This window comes from Ailuropoda melanoleuca, chromosome 1 (genome assembly GCF_002007445.2).
Source record: "Ailuropoda melanoleuca isolate Jingjing chromosome 1, ASM200744v2, whole genome shotgun sequence".
Lineage (NCBI taxonomy): Eukaryota > Metazoa > Chordata > Mammalia > Carnivora > Ursidae > Ailuropoda > Ailuropoda melanoleuca.
The window spans coordinates 212,560,673-212,574,742 of record NC_048218.1 but is presented as its reverse complement, the minus strand read 5'-3'; the positions used below and the strand labels follow the sequence as shown (position 1 = coordinate 212,574,742).

Below are 14,070 nucleotides of genomic sequence, written 5' to 3'. Positions count from 1 at the left end.
GCCTCTCCCCACTCCACCCCACCTCACCCCATCCCTTCCCCCATCCCTCATCCCTGCCTCCCCCACCCCTCCACCTCTCACCCCTTCTCTCCACCACAGGAAGCTGCACTGCACCCGGAACTACATCCACCTGAACCTGTTCGTCTCCTTCATCCTCCGAGCCATCTCGGTGTTGATCAAGGACGATGTGCTGTACTCCCGCTCGGGCACGCTGCACTGCCCCGACCAGCCCTCCTCCTGGGTAAGGCTGTCCCTGTGAGCAGGGTCCTCTCACTGAGAGGAGGGTGGCCTGTGTGAACTGCAGCCCCATGCACCTCCCCGCTTACCGTCCCCGGCCCTCCGTCTCTCCCCACCTCACCCCGTGATGAAGACGCACGGCCAGTGCACAGGGCTAAGGCAAGGCTCAGGCCTGAGGAGCAGAGGGGCCTGGGCAGGAGGCTGGGGCTCAGAGCAGGCCCACGTTGGCAGGTGAGACCGGGATGGTGTCCCAGGGGCCTCCAGGGGCTGGGAGGTCATGGGCCATGAGGCCAGAACCACAGGAGGACGCTGCCCCAAGTGATGGCAGCAGCAGCTCTGGGCTGAAAAATCCTGACATGGATGGAGGTGCACAGTGCCACTGTTTCACCCCAGATCGCCCAGATTATGGGTAACAGACGCTTCCGCGGATTGCTGGGAGGAAACCCCTGTGCGGCGAACGAGCCCCGCTGCCTGTCTGGGACTGTGGTGGGCCCAGCTCTCCGAAAGGAGGAAAAGCCGTGCTAATTATTCTTACGAAGGCACTAGCGGAGCCGCCCTTCACCCGGGCTGTGCCGGTGGCATGAGGGGCCCTGGAGTGCTCAGTTCATTTCTCACATTGACCACGCCTCCGATATGCAGCTCACTCTACCCGGTCTTTCTCTGCCGCCGTGTCAGGCTACAGCGTCTGCAGGACCTTTGGCAGCCGTCCGGGCTGCGGTTCATGTGGGCTCTTGACCTGACCGCAGCCTCTGAGGGTGGCTGGTCTCCGCAGGAGCCGAGATGCGGGCTGCTCTCCGCAGGAGCTCCAGGCGGACGGAGTCACGTGCTGGCACTGCTGCTCTGGCCTGAACAGACTTGAGTTAATTCAGTTGTGTGATAGTAAAGCCTTCTAGAACACCACAGAACCTCAGCTGTTTCATAGGCCTGCAGGTAAAGCGATTTCTGGGGATAACCAGCTCACGACATGCTTGCACTGGATTAATACAAGGGGTTTGTTGTAGTAATAAGAGAAACACAAGACCCTTCAGCTGACAAACGCCCACCCCCAAGTGGAAGTCAGAGGCCCTGGGGCTCTTGCCCCATGAGGGAGTCTCCCATGTGGGTGACGAGGGGTGAGCCCCAATGCCACTCTGGGTTCTCCTCTTGCTGAGAAAACTTTCACTTCTCCAGGGTGGGGGTGCAGGGGGTCTCAAACCTCTGCTCAAAGGAGCCTCCCTTCCTTCGCTTCTTATTAAAGGGCTAGTGACCCTGGTGGGCCCACAGACACTAGCCATCCAACCCAGGGCCATGCTCCCAGCCACACAGACAAGACCTTGCAGGCTCCTCACTGAGGGCAGAGGAGTGACAGGGACCCAGGGGAACAAGCACCCTGCCATGCCCACCCCGCCCCGCCCGCCCCTACACTGGAAATCACTGACCCTTCTGCCCACCCAGTAGTTGGGGCTTCGCCTAGCCATTTCTTGAGGGTCTTCCAGTGCCAGGCTGGACAGTGTTGGTGAGTGCCCAGTGACCTTCAGAAGAGCAGTTTGCCCATTTGTGAATAAGGACACAGAGCTGAGGAAAGCCCTCCAGCTCGATGGGCTCAATGGAGCTATGGTCAGCGTTCAGACTGCAGGTGCACATGCCGAAGATTCAGGTGTGAGGACTGAAGTGTGAGAAGGAGGGAGCTGTGCACAGTCTCCCTGCCCAGTCTCCAGAGCCACGAGAGCCAAGGGGAGGGGGCCCAGCTGCTCCCCTCCAGCAGGATGTCCCCAAGATGTGTACCAACAGAGGAAAGAAGGGTGGGGGGACAGGTGGAAGATGAGGACAGAAGGCAGGAGAAAAGGAGGCAGGAGAGAAAGGAGGAGGACTGGGTCTTCCCTCTTCTTGTCTCCAGAGAAGGCAAGGTTTTGAGTAAGTTAGTCAGAGAGACAGTCAGACCTCAGCATGAGCAACAAAGAAAACATCTTTCCTTGCAGCTGCATTTTTTTGGACATTTTTGTTCTCAGCTGGGTATCAAACTGACATTATTCTCCCAAGCAGAACACTGGGGGCATCTCCCCCAAATAGGTCCAGGGCTCTGTGTCCCAAGACATTTGGAGAGGCCGAGAACTCAACAGAGTCTATTTCCTTTCAAGAGAGGGTTCTCCCTCCACTGGCCCGCTCTTCCCACGTACTCTGGAAGTAGCAGTGAGCCCTGGGCTCAGTGTGTCTCCTCCTGGCTGCCCAAGAGAGGCTGGGATACCGGCGGTTTACTCCCACTGAGACCAGAACAGACGACACGTGGGGTCTTTCCGAAGCGCTCCCAGAGAGCCTGAGTGCCGCCCACCCTAGGGAGGGCTCGGGCGGGAGTATTCCCGGTGAGCTCTGCAGTGAAGGGAGGCACCCAGCCCGAAGCTACACGTGGCACCGCCGCGGACCCAGGGCATGTGAAGGCGCACAGGAGGGCATTCCCACGGCTGTGCGACGAGGGCTTGGGTGCTCAGTCCTGTGGCCTTCTGCTCCATGGCATTCTCGCACATTGAAGCAAAATAGCCTGGGTTCTCTGTTTTTAATCAACAGCTACAGATGCCTCTGTCTTCCAGGGACTAGGGAAACACCTCATGTTTCTGCAGGGTGTGGGGTATGCTACCCGTTACCTTTGACGGCCTACAGGTGGGGGCCTCTCCTCTTCTTTTCAGGGAGTGAGTGGGCCTCGAAGCCAAGTGTCTTGTCTCAGATCACAGCACCACACAGGGCAGCACCCCACTCCTGGGTCCCCACCCTTGCCCAGCACTGTGCACACTTGGTGTCTTTCCCTGCACTGCTGTGGTTGGCTTTTCTCTGACTCTGGAACAGCATATTGTAGTCCAGAGAAAATGCACTACCAGGTAGCCGCCTGGGAGCCGACCCTCAGCAGGAGACCCCAGCTGAAGACAGAACTCGATCCCCTTGACTCCGGCTGCGTGTGGCGGTGGGAGGCTCCCAGACCAGGGGCCGGGGCTCTGCGATCCGCCTGCGTCTGGGTGCTGTGCCGTCTGGGCGGCGGCAGGCCCTGGAGGCCCTCCCGCCATGCTCTCGACCCTGAGGGATGCAGCTGGAAACCAGCAGCGGAAGGGGAAGTCAGCGGAGAGCTCTTCCCACCCCAGAACTGTCCTCCAATGTGCCGACGGGGAAGGATCAGCTGGGAAGACACGCACGGATGGTGTTTTCACAGTTTTACCACGAAAATGGAGTCACCTTCAACAGCTGTGTCCGCATCTTCCTTCCTCGTTCGTCAGGACATCGTGGACTCCTCCACGCCAACTGGCGTGTCCGTTTGACAGCCTTGCGTGTGGCTGCGACGTAATGTGTCTAACCGTCCAGCGAACACGGGCACCACAAACACGGCTCTGTGTCCGCGCACTGCTCTCATTTCCGTCCAGTGGAACTCACGAGCGCGTGTTGCATCGAAAGAGGTGTATGTTTCACAATTGCAGCAAACGTGGCTGCGTGGCTTCCCGAAGGTGGGAGCAGCCGGCAGCCCAGCTGGCGGTGTGCGGGGCGCGGCCTGGCTTCTTCAGAGCCTCAGGGTCGGGTGGGCACGGAGCACCCCCACACACCCAGCACACGCTCTGTGCTCGGAGGAGTGGCGATGAGTCACAAGTTCACCGTGGCTCTGTCCCGCTCCCGTCGCCGTGTTGTCAGTGACGCTCTCCGCTGAGGGTGCCCGGTCGTGACATTCAGGGGGCGGCTTCCGGCCCGGCGGGCGTTGGGCGCTCAGCCTCAGTAAACAGTACCTGGTGACCGTGCAGCACCGTAGGAAGATAAACGGCCTCGCCCCACTTAGGAAAGAGAAACCTGGAACAAGGTCGGGGGTGGGAGCACGGCGGGGCAGGTTCCGTGAGCTGCCTGGCGAAGCCCCTGTCACCCTGGGTGCCGGCTGGGAATGGCTGCCGTGAATTTCCTGTCAGCACAGCCACCCCCACATGTGCACGTCGGTGTACCCGCACACACACACAAGAGCATACGTGCATACATGCATGTGTATGTAGCATGCTACGTGTGTGTACCCACCTGCATGGATGAATGCAGGTGCACACGCATGTACGAGCATCCACGTATACCCAAATGTGTGCACACCGACACAGATCTGTTCACGTACATGTATGGAAACAGACCCACGCGTGTGACGGTACCTCTATCCACGTGTACGTCTGTACGGGTATCTGCCCGTGCACGTTTATAGCTTGGGGGGGCAGCAAAGAAGAACGGAAATGAAGTTCTGTGCCCACTTACACAAACTTGCTGATAAAAGCCTCAAGTTCATGTTTATTCAGGAGGCTGGGGTCTGAGAGACTAAAATATATTTGTTTTCTATACTACCTGGTTTCTCCCAGTGAAAACTCTTTCAAAATGCCCGGGGGCATAACGCGCTTGGCGGTTTCTCTTGTCGTGCCCTATATTTTTCTGTCTCTCGCTGAGTGGGTGGCGAGGCCAGAGAAGGGAAGTGGGGTGGGCCGAGGATGAGGTCGCGGACCGTGGAGGGGCAGGGAGAGGGGGCAGGCGTGGTAACCGCCACGTTCCCACAGCCCGCTGCTGTCAGAGGCGGCTGTGTGCGGCCGCCTATCTTCCAGTGAGTTCTGATCCAAGGGCCTCACCCTAACCCGGTGCACGTCTCCAGCGAACAGCACCGGGTCGTGTCCTGGGTCCTTGCACAGATGCGTGCACGCCTCTTGCCCTGGAGCCGCTCTGCCCACCGTGGACTGTTTTATCCGAGCGGGGCCGTGGCCTCTTGCTCTGTCTCTGACGTGCAGGTCGGCTGCAAGGCGAGCCTGGTGTTCTTCCAGTACTGCATCATGGCGAACTTCTTCTGGCTTCTGGCGGAGGGGCTGTACCTGCACACCCTCCTGGTGGCCATATTCTCCCCCAGCCGACGTTTCGCGGCCTATCTCCTGATTGGATGGGGTAAGGACTCTCCTCCCCTGCGTATGCCTGATGCCCCTTCAGGTTCCCGATTGCCACCACTCTCACTGATACATGCGGACCTTTCAGCTCAGAAAAACTCTTTGCTACCCCAGTAGGATGCGCTTCTGGTCCTATTAGGAAGAGCTTTTCTAGCACAACCAGAGCTTTCTAGAGGCAGCACCCTCATACTTCTAGGAACCAGGAACCTGGTTTAAAACTGCTATAGACTCCCATTGCTGGGGCATACCCTGTAGTGGGAAAGTCAGAAAGAAATGGCATGGACAAGGACAGGAAGCCCTTCTATCAGGAGGGCCCGATAACCCGCCTGTTAGCAGGACCTTCGATAGCCAGCATTGGAGGGAGCGTAGGCAGTGGGACCCCCAGGTTCACAGTGAGGGGCACCCCTTGCAGTCCTTGCCATGCTCCCACACGCCAGTAACAACGCTCCCGATGTAAGGTGACGCCTCGCAGGCCTGTGAAACTTTAGCTCCAAACGTTGACACGTTTATCTCCACTGCTTTGTAAGGCATGAGCATGAACTTCTGTGTGTTTACGAAGCATTTCCTCTTGATCCACCCATCAGACAGCCCTCGTCCTTGCTGACCCTTGTGAATGAGGGTGCACACCTGTGTCCCTGTGGGCGCCCCCTGGTCACTAGCGTGGGGTTGTGGGTAACCGGTTGTCTCTCTGCAGGCATCCCCACCGTCTGCATAGGTGCCTGGACTGCAGCCCGGCTCTCCTTAGAAGACACAGGGTGAGTGCTGTGTCTGTGCCTGTGCCTTTAAAATGAGACCGAGCAATCCTGGCCAAGGGCTGGCATTGTGGAGTCTGCGGAAGCCAGAAAGAAGCTTACTGTCTGGTTGCAAGGGAGATGTGCATGTGTGGCTGCAGCCGAGCAAAGAGTTACACAGGCAGCCTTTGAACACCCCACATATGAGAAGACCTCGAACTTCACGATTGGTGGGGGGGCCAGAATTTGGATAAGATCCATGTGAGGGATGGGAACTGAACCAGGTCCTGCAGCGGAGCTGGGGTTCGGATAAACCAGGCAGAGAAGGGATCAGCACCTTGGGTGGGAGCAGCAGTACTTACAAAAGGGAACCAAGCAAAATGCCTGCATTGTTTGCCTGGAACCGAGCGCGGAGAGGGGAGCAGTTGAAGACCAGGTTAAAGTGGCCAACAGCTGTACGGCTCTCTGAGATGGTTCTTAAAATGCAGCCTGAGCAGGGTCCAAAGCTCTTCTGCTTAATGTAGACAGCTGGATCACGGCCCCAAACTCAGGCACCAAGTTCCCACCATGAATGTTGTGCTTCATAGAGGCTCTCAGGGTCTACCAGTTATCTACACTGGTAACAACCCACCCTAAGGCTCAGTGGCTTGAATAACTGTATTCATAGGGTGTGTTTCTGTGCGCTGGCAGCTTGGGCTGACTCACATGGCAGTCTTCGGCCTCGGCCCGGCTTGCTCACACACTGTGGGCGCCTGCTGGGTTGGCCAAGGGCTGGCAGGTCTGAGACAACACCAGCCAGCAGGCTCCTTTCTGTCCTGCAGGTTGCAGGCGCTCCACACCCTATTGCCAAGACCAGCTAGGATTCAGAGGCGAGGGCTGGTCTCTGCCCTTCCTGGGAGGGGCTGCAGGGCCCCACTGTGGGGGTGTGGGTAATGGGGGGAATCATGGAGACATTGCAGGTGCCTTCTCCCAGTTTCCTACTGGAGACGGCCCTTACTGCGGAAACCAGGAGTGAAAACACTGCTCGGCAGACATTCCTAGCTGTGCCTGCCTCAGTGACTCCAAAGACAGGTTAAGATACTAATACAAGCCATTCGGGAGGAGAGAGGAAATTGGTTTTCAGGAGAAAAATTCCCCTTCGTTGATGTTGGAGTGAGCATGAGCTAAAGCAATTCCCAAGTTATGGGCCTTCCCGGGGCTTGGTCTCCCCTCCCCCTACCTCCTGCAGTCCTGCTTTTGCCCCCCCTCCATTAGCAGACTGTCCTGTCAGGAAGAATAAAGTGAAACAGGGTCACCAGACAGGGACGGATTGCATCGGGATCCGTAAGTGCAGAGCGCCTCTGCTCTTACAGCAGCACACACGGGCCACCGGCGGGGCCCTGTGACAAACAGGGTGCGCGGTGCCTGCAGTGGGAGGGGCCAGCTTCGTGCTGCCTGCACCGCCCAAGGGGTGAGTCCACAGGCAGTGAACTTATCTTCATGCACGTGGTTTGTGGATGGGTCAGAGGTAACATGATTTTCCTTCTCTCTTTTCCGTAGTTGCTGGGATACCAACGACCACAGTGTTCCCTGGTGGGTTATACGAGCACCAATTTTAATATCTATTATAGTAAGTAATTTCTGTATTGAAACATGAGCTATGCATTGGGTTGCACACTTGGGAAGAGAGGGAGCCCACTTCCCTGTATGAAATATAAATAGCCCCATTCTACTCGGTCTTCTGAGAGAAGAACCACACACAGGGGCCCAGCTCCTTCCATCAGTCCTAGACTTGGTCCCCCTTCAGGATGAAGGCTCAGTGAAGGGGGAGGGAGTGGAGAGAGAGATGCGTGTTCTCCAGCCCGGGGAGGAACCCTGCAGGGGAGTCACAGCCACGCACCGCACGATGTTGGAGCTGAATCACGTTGTCATTTGTCCACCTCCCATCTCAGAATTGACTTACTGCTGTAGCCTGGGGCCATGAGATACATGATGCTGTCGGGGGACAGTCAGCTCCAACTTTGGGGGCAGCCCCATGCTGGGCAGGGCTCCCGCGCTTCTGTGACAGAGGCGCCTGGAGCCCTGTACGAGGTGAGGCGAGGCGATTCAGGCAGGACTGAGCCACAGACATCCCGGTCACACCCACCTCCCTGCAGGGAAATCACAGACAAACATGTGGTCTCTATTTGTGCAGGTCAATTTTGTCCTTTTTGTTAGTATCATACGAATTTTACTACAGAAGTTGACGTCCCCAGATGTCGGCGGCAATGACCAGTCACAGTATAAGTGAGTATGTGTGTGGGTCTGGGAGCCGAGCTGCCCTCACTAACCTCCCTCGGCCTGGAAACCTACAGTCAGGGAGGACGTGGGTCTGCGCAAAGGCCCAGGTTGGCCTCCTTTGGGTGCGGGACTGTGCTTGTGGCTAAGGCAGCCGTGTGTCCTCCAAGGGAGGGTGCTGCCATGGCGGTCATTCCCCTCGTTTCAGCATGGATATCCTCCAGTGAGCTTGCTTTTGGGAGTGCTCTGCCCACTTTCCTGTTTTGTAATCTGACTTTCCTCCTTGGCCACATACTATTTGTATTTTATGCTTACTTCCTTTCTCCCCATAGACCACATGGTTCATGCAGGCACCTAACACCAGGCCTTGTACTTAATAATAATTCGTGTTTATTGGCTGAATGATTACATGAAGATATCCATTCAGTGGGAAAGAGAACAGAGGTTAAGTAACACGCCACGATCATCCAGCTAATTAATGAAGACCTGAAGACTATAAAAGAACCTAAAGATTCTATAAATTTCTGTCGAGAATTTATAAAGAAAAAGTAAAGCCCACAACTTTATTATTAGAACTAGTTCAGTGTGGGGTGGTTGTTCCGGCCAGTGGGAGCCTGGGGTTCAGGTAGACCAGCTGTGGAATCACAGTCACCTGGAGTGGTGTGACCCTCGGCAGGTGACCTGACTACGGCCAGGGGTAGACCTGGCAGCTGGACAGGCAGCATCGCCCTTGGCCAGCAGCCCAGTGCTGGGCTTACACACCAGCTGGAGGCCTGGGGCACGTGTCTTCACAGCTCTGTGCCTCAGTGTCCTTATCCGTAAAGTGGAAGTAATAATCATTATTTCTCCGGTTAGGAGGGCTTAATACAGTTAATATGTGAAAGACACTTAGCGCCAGCTGTAGCAAGTGTTGTGGGGAAGTCTGGTGCACAGATCCTTCGGACCGAGCCCTAGGGCACATAAAACCCAAGGCATCCCTTTCCCTACTCAGTCCACTAAAGGAGGCTGCACAGAAGGCCAGACGTAGAGATGGGATTCCACGCCAGACTACGAAGGACAAAACCATGTCACCCCATCTGAACAGCACCTGTACTGGTCCCTGAGCCCACTCGCACCTGCAGCTCAGGGACAGGACAGCTCTCAGTTGCTTTCCAAAGTCAAGTTTTGATTTCGGCTAGTGTTGTTTAGCTTCCATGCTGACCTTTTCTTTGGGTTCTTTGGGAGTGTTCATTCAGTAGGTCTTAGAGATACATGCTTTTATTTTAGAAACAAAATTAAGTAGGAAAATAGAATCTGTTCTTTTTCCAGGATGACCAAAAAAGCAGAGCGTGTCTGAGATGCTGCCTTCTGGTTGTATTTTGATGTCTTTTCTCTGGAACTATCTTTGTAAGAGTAACAAGCACCCCCCCAACAGGGTCCCAGAGGTCCAGCCTCACTAGAAATCCTTCTCTAGAAATGAGCATGACAGCGAATTCCAGACGTACATAAGGGAATTCAGGCAGACTCTCTGTCTTGCACTGAACTAAAGGGCACAGCTCCCTACACAGCCCACCCTCAGTTCACCAGGTGAGCGCCGAACGGGATATGAAATGAAGCGGCTTGTAAGGTTAAATGTTTGGATCTGTGGGGGCTGCCGTGAGATGCTCACTGACGGGTCTTCCTAGCCGACGAGGTGCAGGTCGTGCCCTGCTGCAAAATGGTCTGGTATCTGGGGTGTGCGCACATTGCCTGAAACAGGGGACATCCCACTTGTTGTAAACACCACAGGACATGGTTTTTGTTGCGAGGGAGATCAGGAGAAATGGACTCATTTCTAGAACTTACAGCCCAGGCTCTGAGTGCTAGGTTTGAGGTGGGTGCCTCAAAAATATGCCAAGAATTCGTGACTTTTTCTAAGCGTTGAGTAGGGTCAATGAACAAGCAGAGTGGAGCCTCCTTGCTGGGTTCCCTCAGGATGAGGCTGCTAGGTCACTGCAGAGGCTACCGGATGTTCATTTAGGACGTGCACACACGTCACCGTGTGGCCTGACTCGGCCTGGCGGCCAAGATCCTCCTTCCTGACGAGCCCCAGACGACCCCACTGCTCCGTCCATGCGGAGTGGCGAGGGTCTAATCGGGCCACATGTTGGAATCACCCAGGAAGATGTCGAGCTACCAGCACCGGTCCCACCAGGGACCGATTGATTTGGAGTGAGGAGGCCGGCTGGACTGAGGAGTTTTAAAAGTTCCCTGATGATTCTAATGTGGAGCAATGAGAGTCCCGGGCTCAGAGCAGTGGTTCTCAAAGTGGGGTTCCCAGGCAGCAGCTGCAGCGTCTCTAGGAACCTGATAGACACAGCCCAGACCCAGGGATCCAGCAGCCTGAAGGTGGGGCCAGCGGTCTGCCTTCTAATGTGACCTCCAGGTGGTCCTGGTACAGCTGAGGCTTGGGAAGTGCTGGTGTAGAGAACGGGGACTGTTTGGGGGGTGCGGGGAGAACAGCTGCAGGAAAGCTAGAAGTGAGCTCAGCTGTTTTACTTTCGAGCACAGAATGCAATGGGCAGGAAAGCTGCCTTCTGATCGGGGAGGGTAGTAACTCTGATGGACAGAGCAATTACACCTGGTCCAGGTCATCCAACTCCACAGAGCTCGTGCGACCCTGAGCGCAGGTTGCCTCCTGCTGCCACACTCTGTGCTCGGGGGCTGCACCCCTGCTGAGTCCGCTCTCGTGATCGAAAAGTCGGACTTGCCTCTGCCCTGACAATGCCGGTGACGGGACACAGCCCTCAGACCAGTGGCCCTGATGGGGACCCTGTCGGGGTGTCTTGTAAGAGCGTTGCCGCTTTACGAGGCACCGTCGTTTTTATCACCGCGTTGGCACATTCCGCGCGTAGTTGGGCCAGGGGAGGTTGGTTTTACTTAAATTTGCGAGACACAAGGCTCAGACCGGCGAGGCCCTGGGCCTGGGCCAGCCTACAAGACTCCAGAGCCCACGGGCTGCCTGGCAATGCTCAGCGTCTCTCTGTGCTGCAGGAGGCTGGCCAAGTCCACACTGCTGCTCATCCCGCTGTTCGGAGTTCACTACGTGGTGTTCGCCGTGTTTCCGATTGGCATCTCCTCCAAATACCAGATCCTGTTTGAGTTGTGCATCGGGTCGTTTCAGGTATGTGTGGGAAGGGACGGTTCCTTCTCCCCAAGTTGGTGAGTGGCCTCTGACAGCCCTTTCTCACTTGCAGGGCCTGGTGGTGGCCGTTCTTTACTGTTTCCTCAACAGTGAAGTAAGTGCTTTGTCAGACCTCGGGGAACATTCGGCTCACGTGGGATTCCCTAATGTGCTCCCCCCGACCGGAAGGAGACCTCAGGTCTTCTGTCCGGGCAACCCCGCTGCCGTCCCCTCCAGCCCCATTCACAAAGCCTCTCTCCACACCAAGCAACGTTGGTTGCCCTCCCACAGGCCGGCTCAAGAAAGCTCCCCGGCCAGGTGGTGGAGAGGGACCCTGCCACTCTGCACGGTCACAGCCTTGCTCCTTAACCCTGGACACCGGCCATGCAGACCCCAGTGGGGTGGGGCGGACACACACCGATGGGAACCCTGCTTCCTGAGCTCCCTCCCCACAGCTCGTCAGGATGTACGTGCAGGAGTCCCTCTGAGCCCTGCCCTGTTCTGCTCATTTCCCACATGCCCTCACCCGCCCACCCCTGTGGGGCCAACAGCCCCCTGATGCATCCTTCCCTGCACCTCTGCCCCCCTCAGCTCAAACGTCCTTCCCGAGCCTGCTTCCCTTCACCTCCTTCAGTGGGCTCCCAGTATCGAGTCCCCACCTGACTCAGGAAAAGCCTGGCTCCTGCCCCTTTGTCATCTGTCTCCTGGAGCTGCTCGGGCCACACCTTCTGTGGCACAGAAGCCCTAGAGGAGAGGGCTGGGCCAGAGACCTGAGCCCTGCCCCTGAGTTTATGTTTGCAAGCTCCCACTTCTGGTTGCCTTGCCCTCGCCCCAGGTGCAGAGTGAGCTGAAGAGGAAGTGGCGGAGCCTGTGCCCCAGCCGGCCCTGCGGCCAGGATTACAGGCTCCACAGCTCGTCTGTCTCGAGGAACGGCTCCGAGAGCGCCCTGCAGTTCCACCGAGGCTCCCGCGCCCCGTCACTCCTGCAGACAGAGACCTCGGTCATCTAGTGCCCGCCACCCTGCAGACAGACTCCCCAGAGCCCTCGAGTGGGAGTGCCCAGTGGGTGACTCAGCGGTGACACGAGAGCTGGTCTCTGCTTATCCCATGGGCGTTGCTGGGGTTGCTTTGTAGCTGACTGGGACTGCGACCTGATTCGTGTTAAAGTCCGGCACGTAGGTAATTTGCTCAAAATGCTGTCTGGCCGAGTAGATGGACCCGTCTTCAAAGAGAATATGGAGACAGAAATGATCCCTGAAATGAGGTACAGTGGCCCAGAACTTGGGCCCAGCCACCATGGAAGGAAACCAAGGCGGTTTTCTGATCTCAGTGCCAGTTCTGGGCAGGGGGGCAAAGGCCTGAGCTGGGGGCTGGACGCTCCCTCTGCGTGACCCCCAGCACCGGCACCCCCCCCACCCTGGTCCTCATTAGGGCGGCCCTCTTGTCTACAGGACACGGACACAAAGCATCAGAACCCACCCCTGCCGGGTGCCCCTGCTTTTCCTCCCCTGCCCTGTCCGAGGACCTCCCCTTCCTGCTTGTCCACCAGGACAAGTGCAGAGAAGGGAGTCAGATGATAATGGCAGGAGTGGCATGTCACCCTGCGAGGGCAGCTGCACTTTATGAGGGCCCCTCAGCCATCGAAGACCCCCCGAGACACTTCAGGCCTCCTCCCCCGAGAGGGGTGAGAAGGTTGGGTGACCTGTGGTTGGGCTTGTAGGACCTGGTCGTCAGGGCAAAAAAGACACCAGACATTTTATCTGGGGGGAGCAGAAACCTATTCTCCTTTTAATGAAAATAATCTTAAAGTCATTTCTGCTTAAATGGAGAATTATCCTAACAAAATACAAGAATGTGTTGAGCGCTTCTGGCCAACATTGGCCAACAGCAGTCCTAGTTCCCAGTTCCCTTGATGCTTGCAGATTTGGGAGCTAGGTCTGAGTGGTTGAGCTGCGGCAGAGGGAGCAGGAAGCCAGCGAGGAGAGTGAGCCCACCCCTGTCCCAGGCCCGGCCCTGCAGCACGGGACAATAGACGTTCTGCCCAACCCTGTCCAGCTGCTCTCCGACCCTTTTATGATACCCCAAAAAGGAGGCCATAAGTCTTTGTCCTGAGGCATCATAGGACCTGGCCGGCATGCGGGAGCGGGTCTGGCGGGCAGGGGTGGCCAGAGTGGCAGCCACCAGGCTCAGGTCCTACAGCTCACGGTGTGTGACAAAAGCCTGGACAGACAGGAACAGCAGAGCGGCTGTGTTCAGAGGCCACCCGGAGCCGGGGCACCCACCTCAGATGAGACACTGTTAGCCAGATCCACATGACCAACTGGAGAGCCAGACCAGGGTTGACGTGGGGCCGAGGGCTGTGCTTGGGCGTTAGTCATGCGTCTTCCTCACGGGCATGCGCCAATGTCCAGTGGGCTGTGGACTGGTCTGTCTTGCCTGGGAAAGGGAAGGAGGGCGGGAAAGTGAATGTTTACTAATAGCAGGAGCAGGTGGTCAAAGAGTCAACATGTCGTCTTAAAATGTTGTAAATGTGTATGAAATGTCCACAAGTCACTGTGTGTGAGCACTTCAATAAAACCCGATTTCCTGTCTGGAGGCTGGAAGATTCACTCTGGCCTGCAAAGCCTGAGGTCCTAGGGTCTCAAACTGAGGACAGACTCACACTCACTCGTTAGCTGAGTGCCGTCACCGTCAGAGGAAAGCTCCCCGCACGTAGAGCGGGGCTGGAGGAGGAGGGAAAGGAGAAGGCACGGGGCACCTTCAAGGCCACTGGAAACAGCCACCTCTCCCCAGGGCACTCA

At 56.8% G+C, this 14,070-nt stretch overlaps 1 protein-coding gene across 4 annotated transcripts in view; it reads left to right on the top strand.

Annotated features, from left to right (window-relative positions):
- VIPR2 (vasoactive intestinal peptide receptor 2) overlaps nt 1-13,865 on the top strand; it is a 46,115-nt gene extending 32,250 nt beyond the window's left edge. For 2 of the 4 annotated variants that reach the window (XM_034640211.1, XM_034640215.1), the window contains 8 exons: nt 100-241; nt 4,992-5,142; nt 5,836-5,896; nt 7,412-7,481; nt 8,046-8,137; nt 11,141-11,270; nt 11,344-11,385; nt 12,106-13,865. In XM_034640211.1, the coding sequence (XP_034496102.1) occupies nt 100-241; nt 4,992-5,142; nt 5,836-5,896; nt 7,412-7,481; nt 8,046-8,137; nt 11,141-11,270; nt 11,344-11,385; nt 12,106-12,279 (862 nt within the window). In that variant the 3' untranslated portion in view covers nt 12,280-13,865. Of the gene's footprint in view, nt 1-99; nt 242-2,897; nt 5,143-5,835; nt 5,897-7,411; nt 7,482-8,045; nt 8,138-11,140; nt 11,271-11,343; nt 11,386-11,561; nt 11,737-12,105 lie in introns of those variants that run through there. The other 2 variants (XR_004619463.1, XM_034640221.1) reach the window with 2 other exon arrangements.
- The last annotated feature ends 205 nt before the right edge of the window (nt 13,866-14,070 follow it).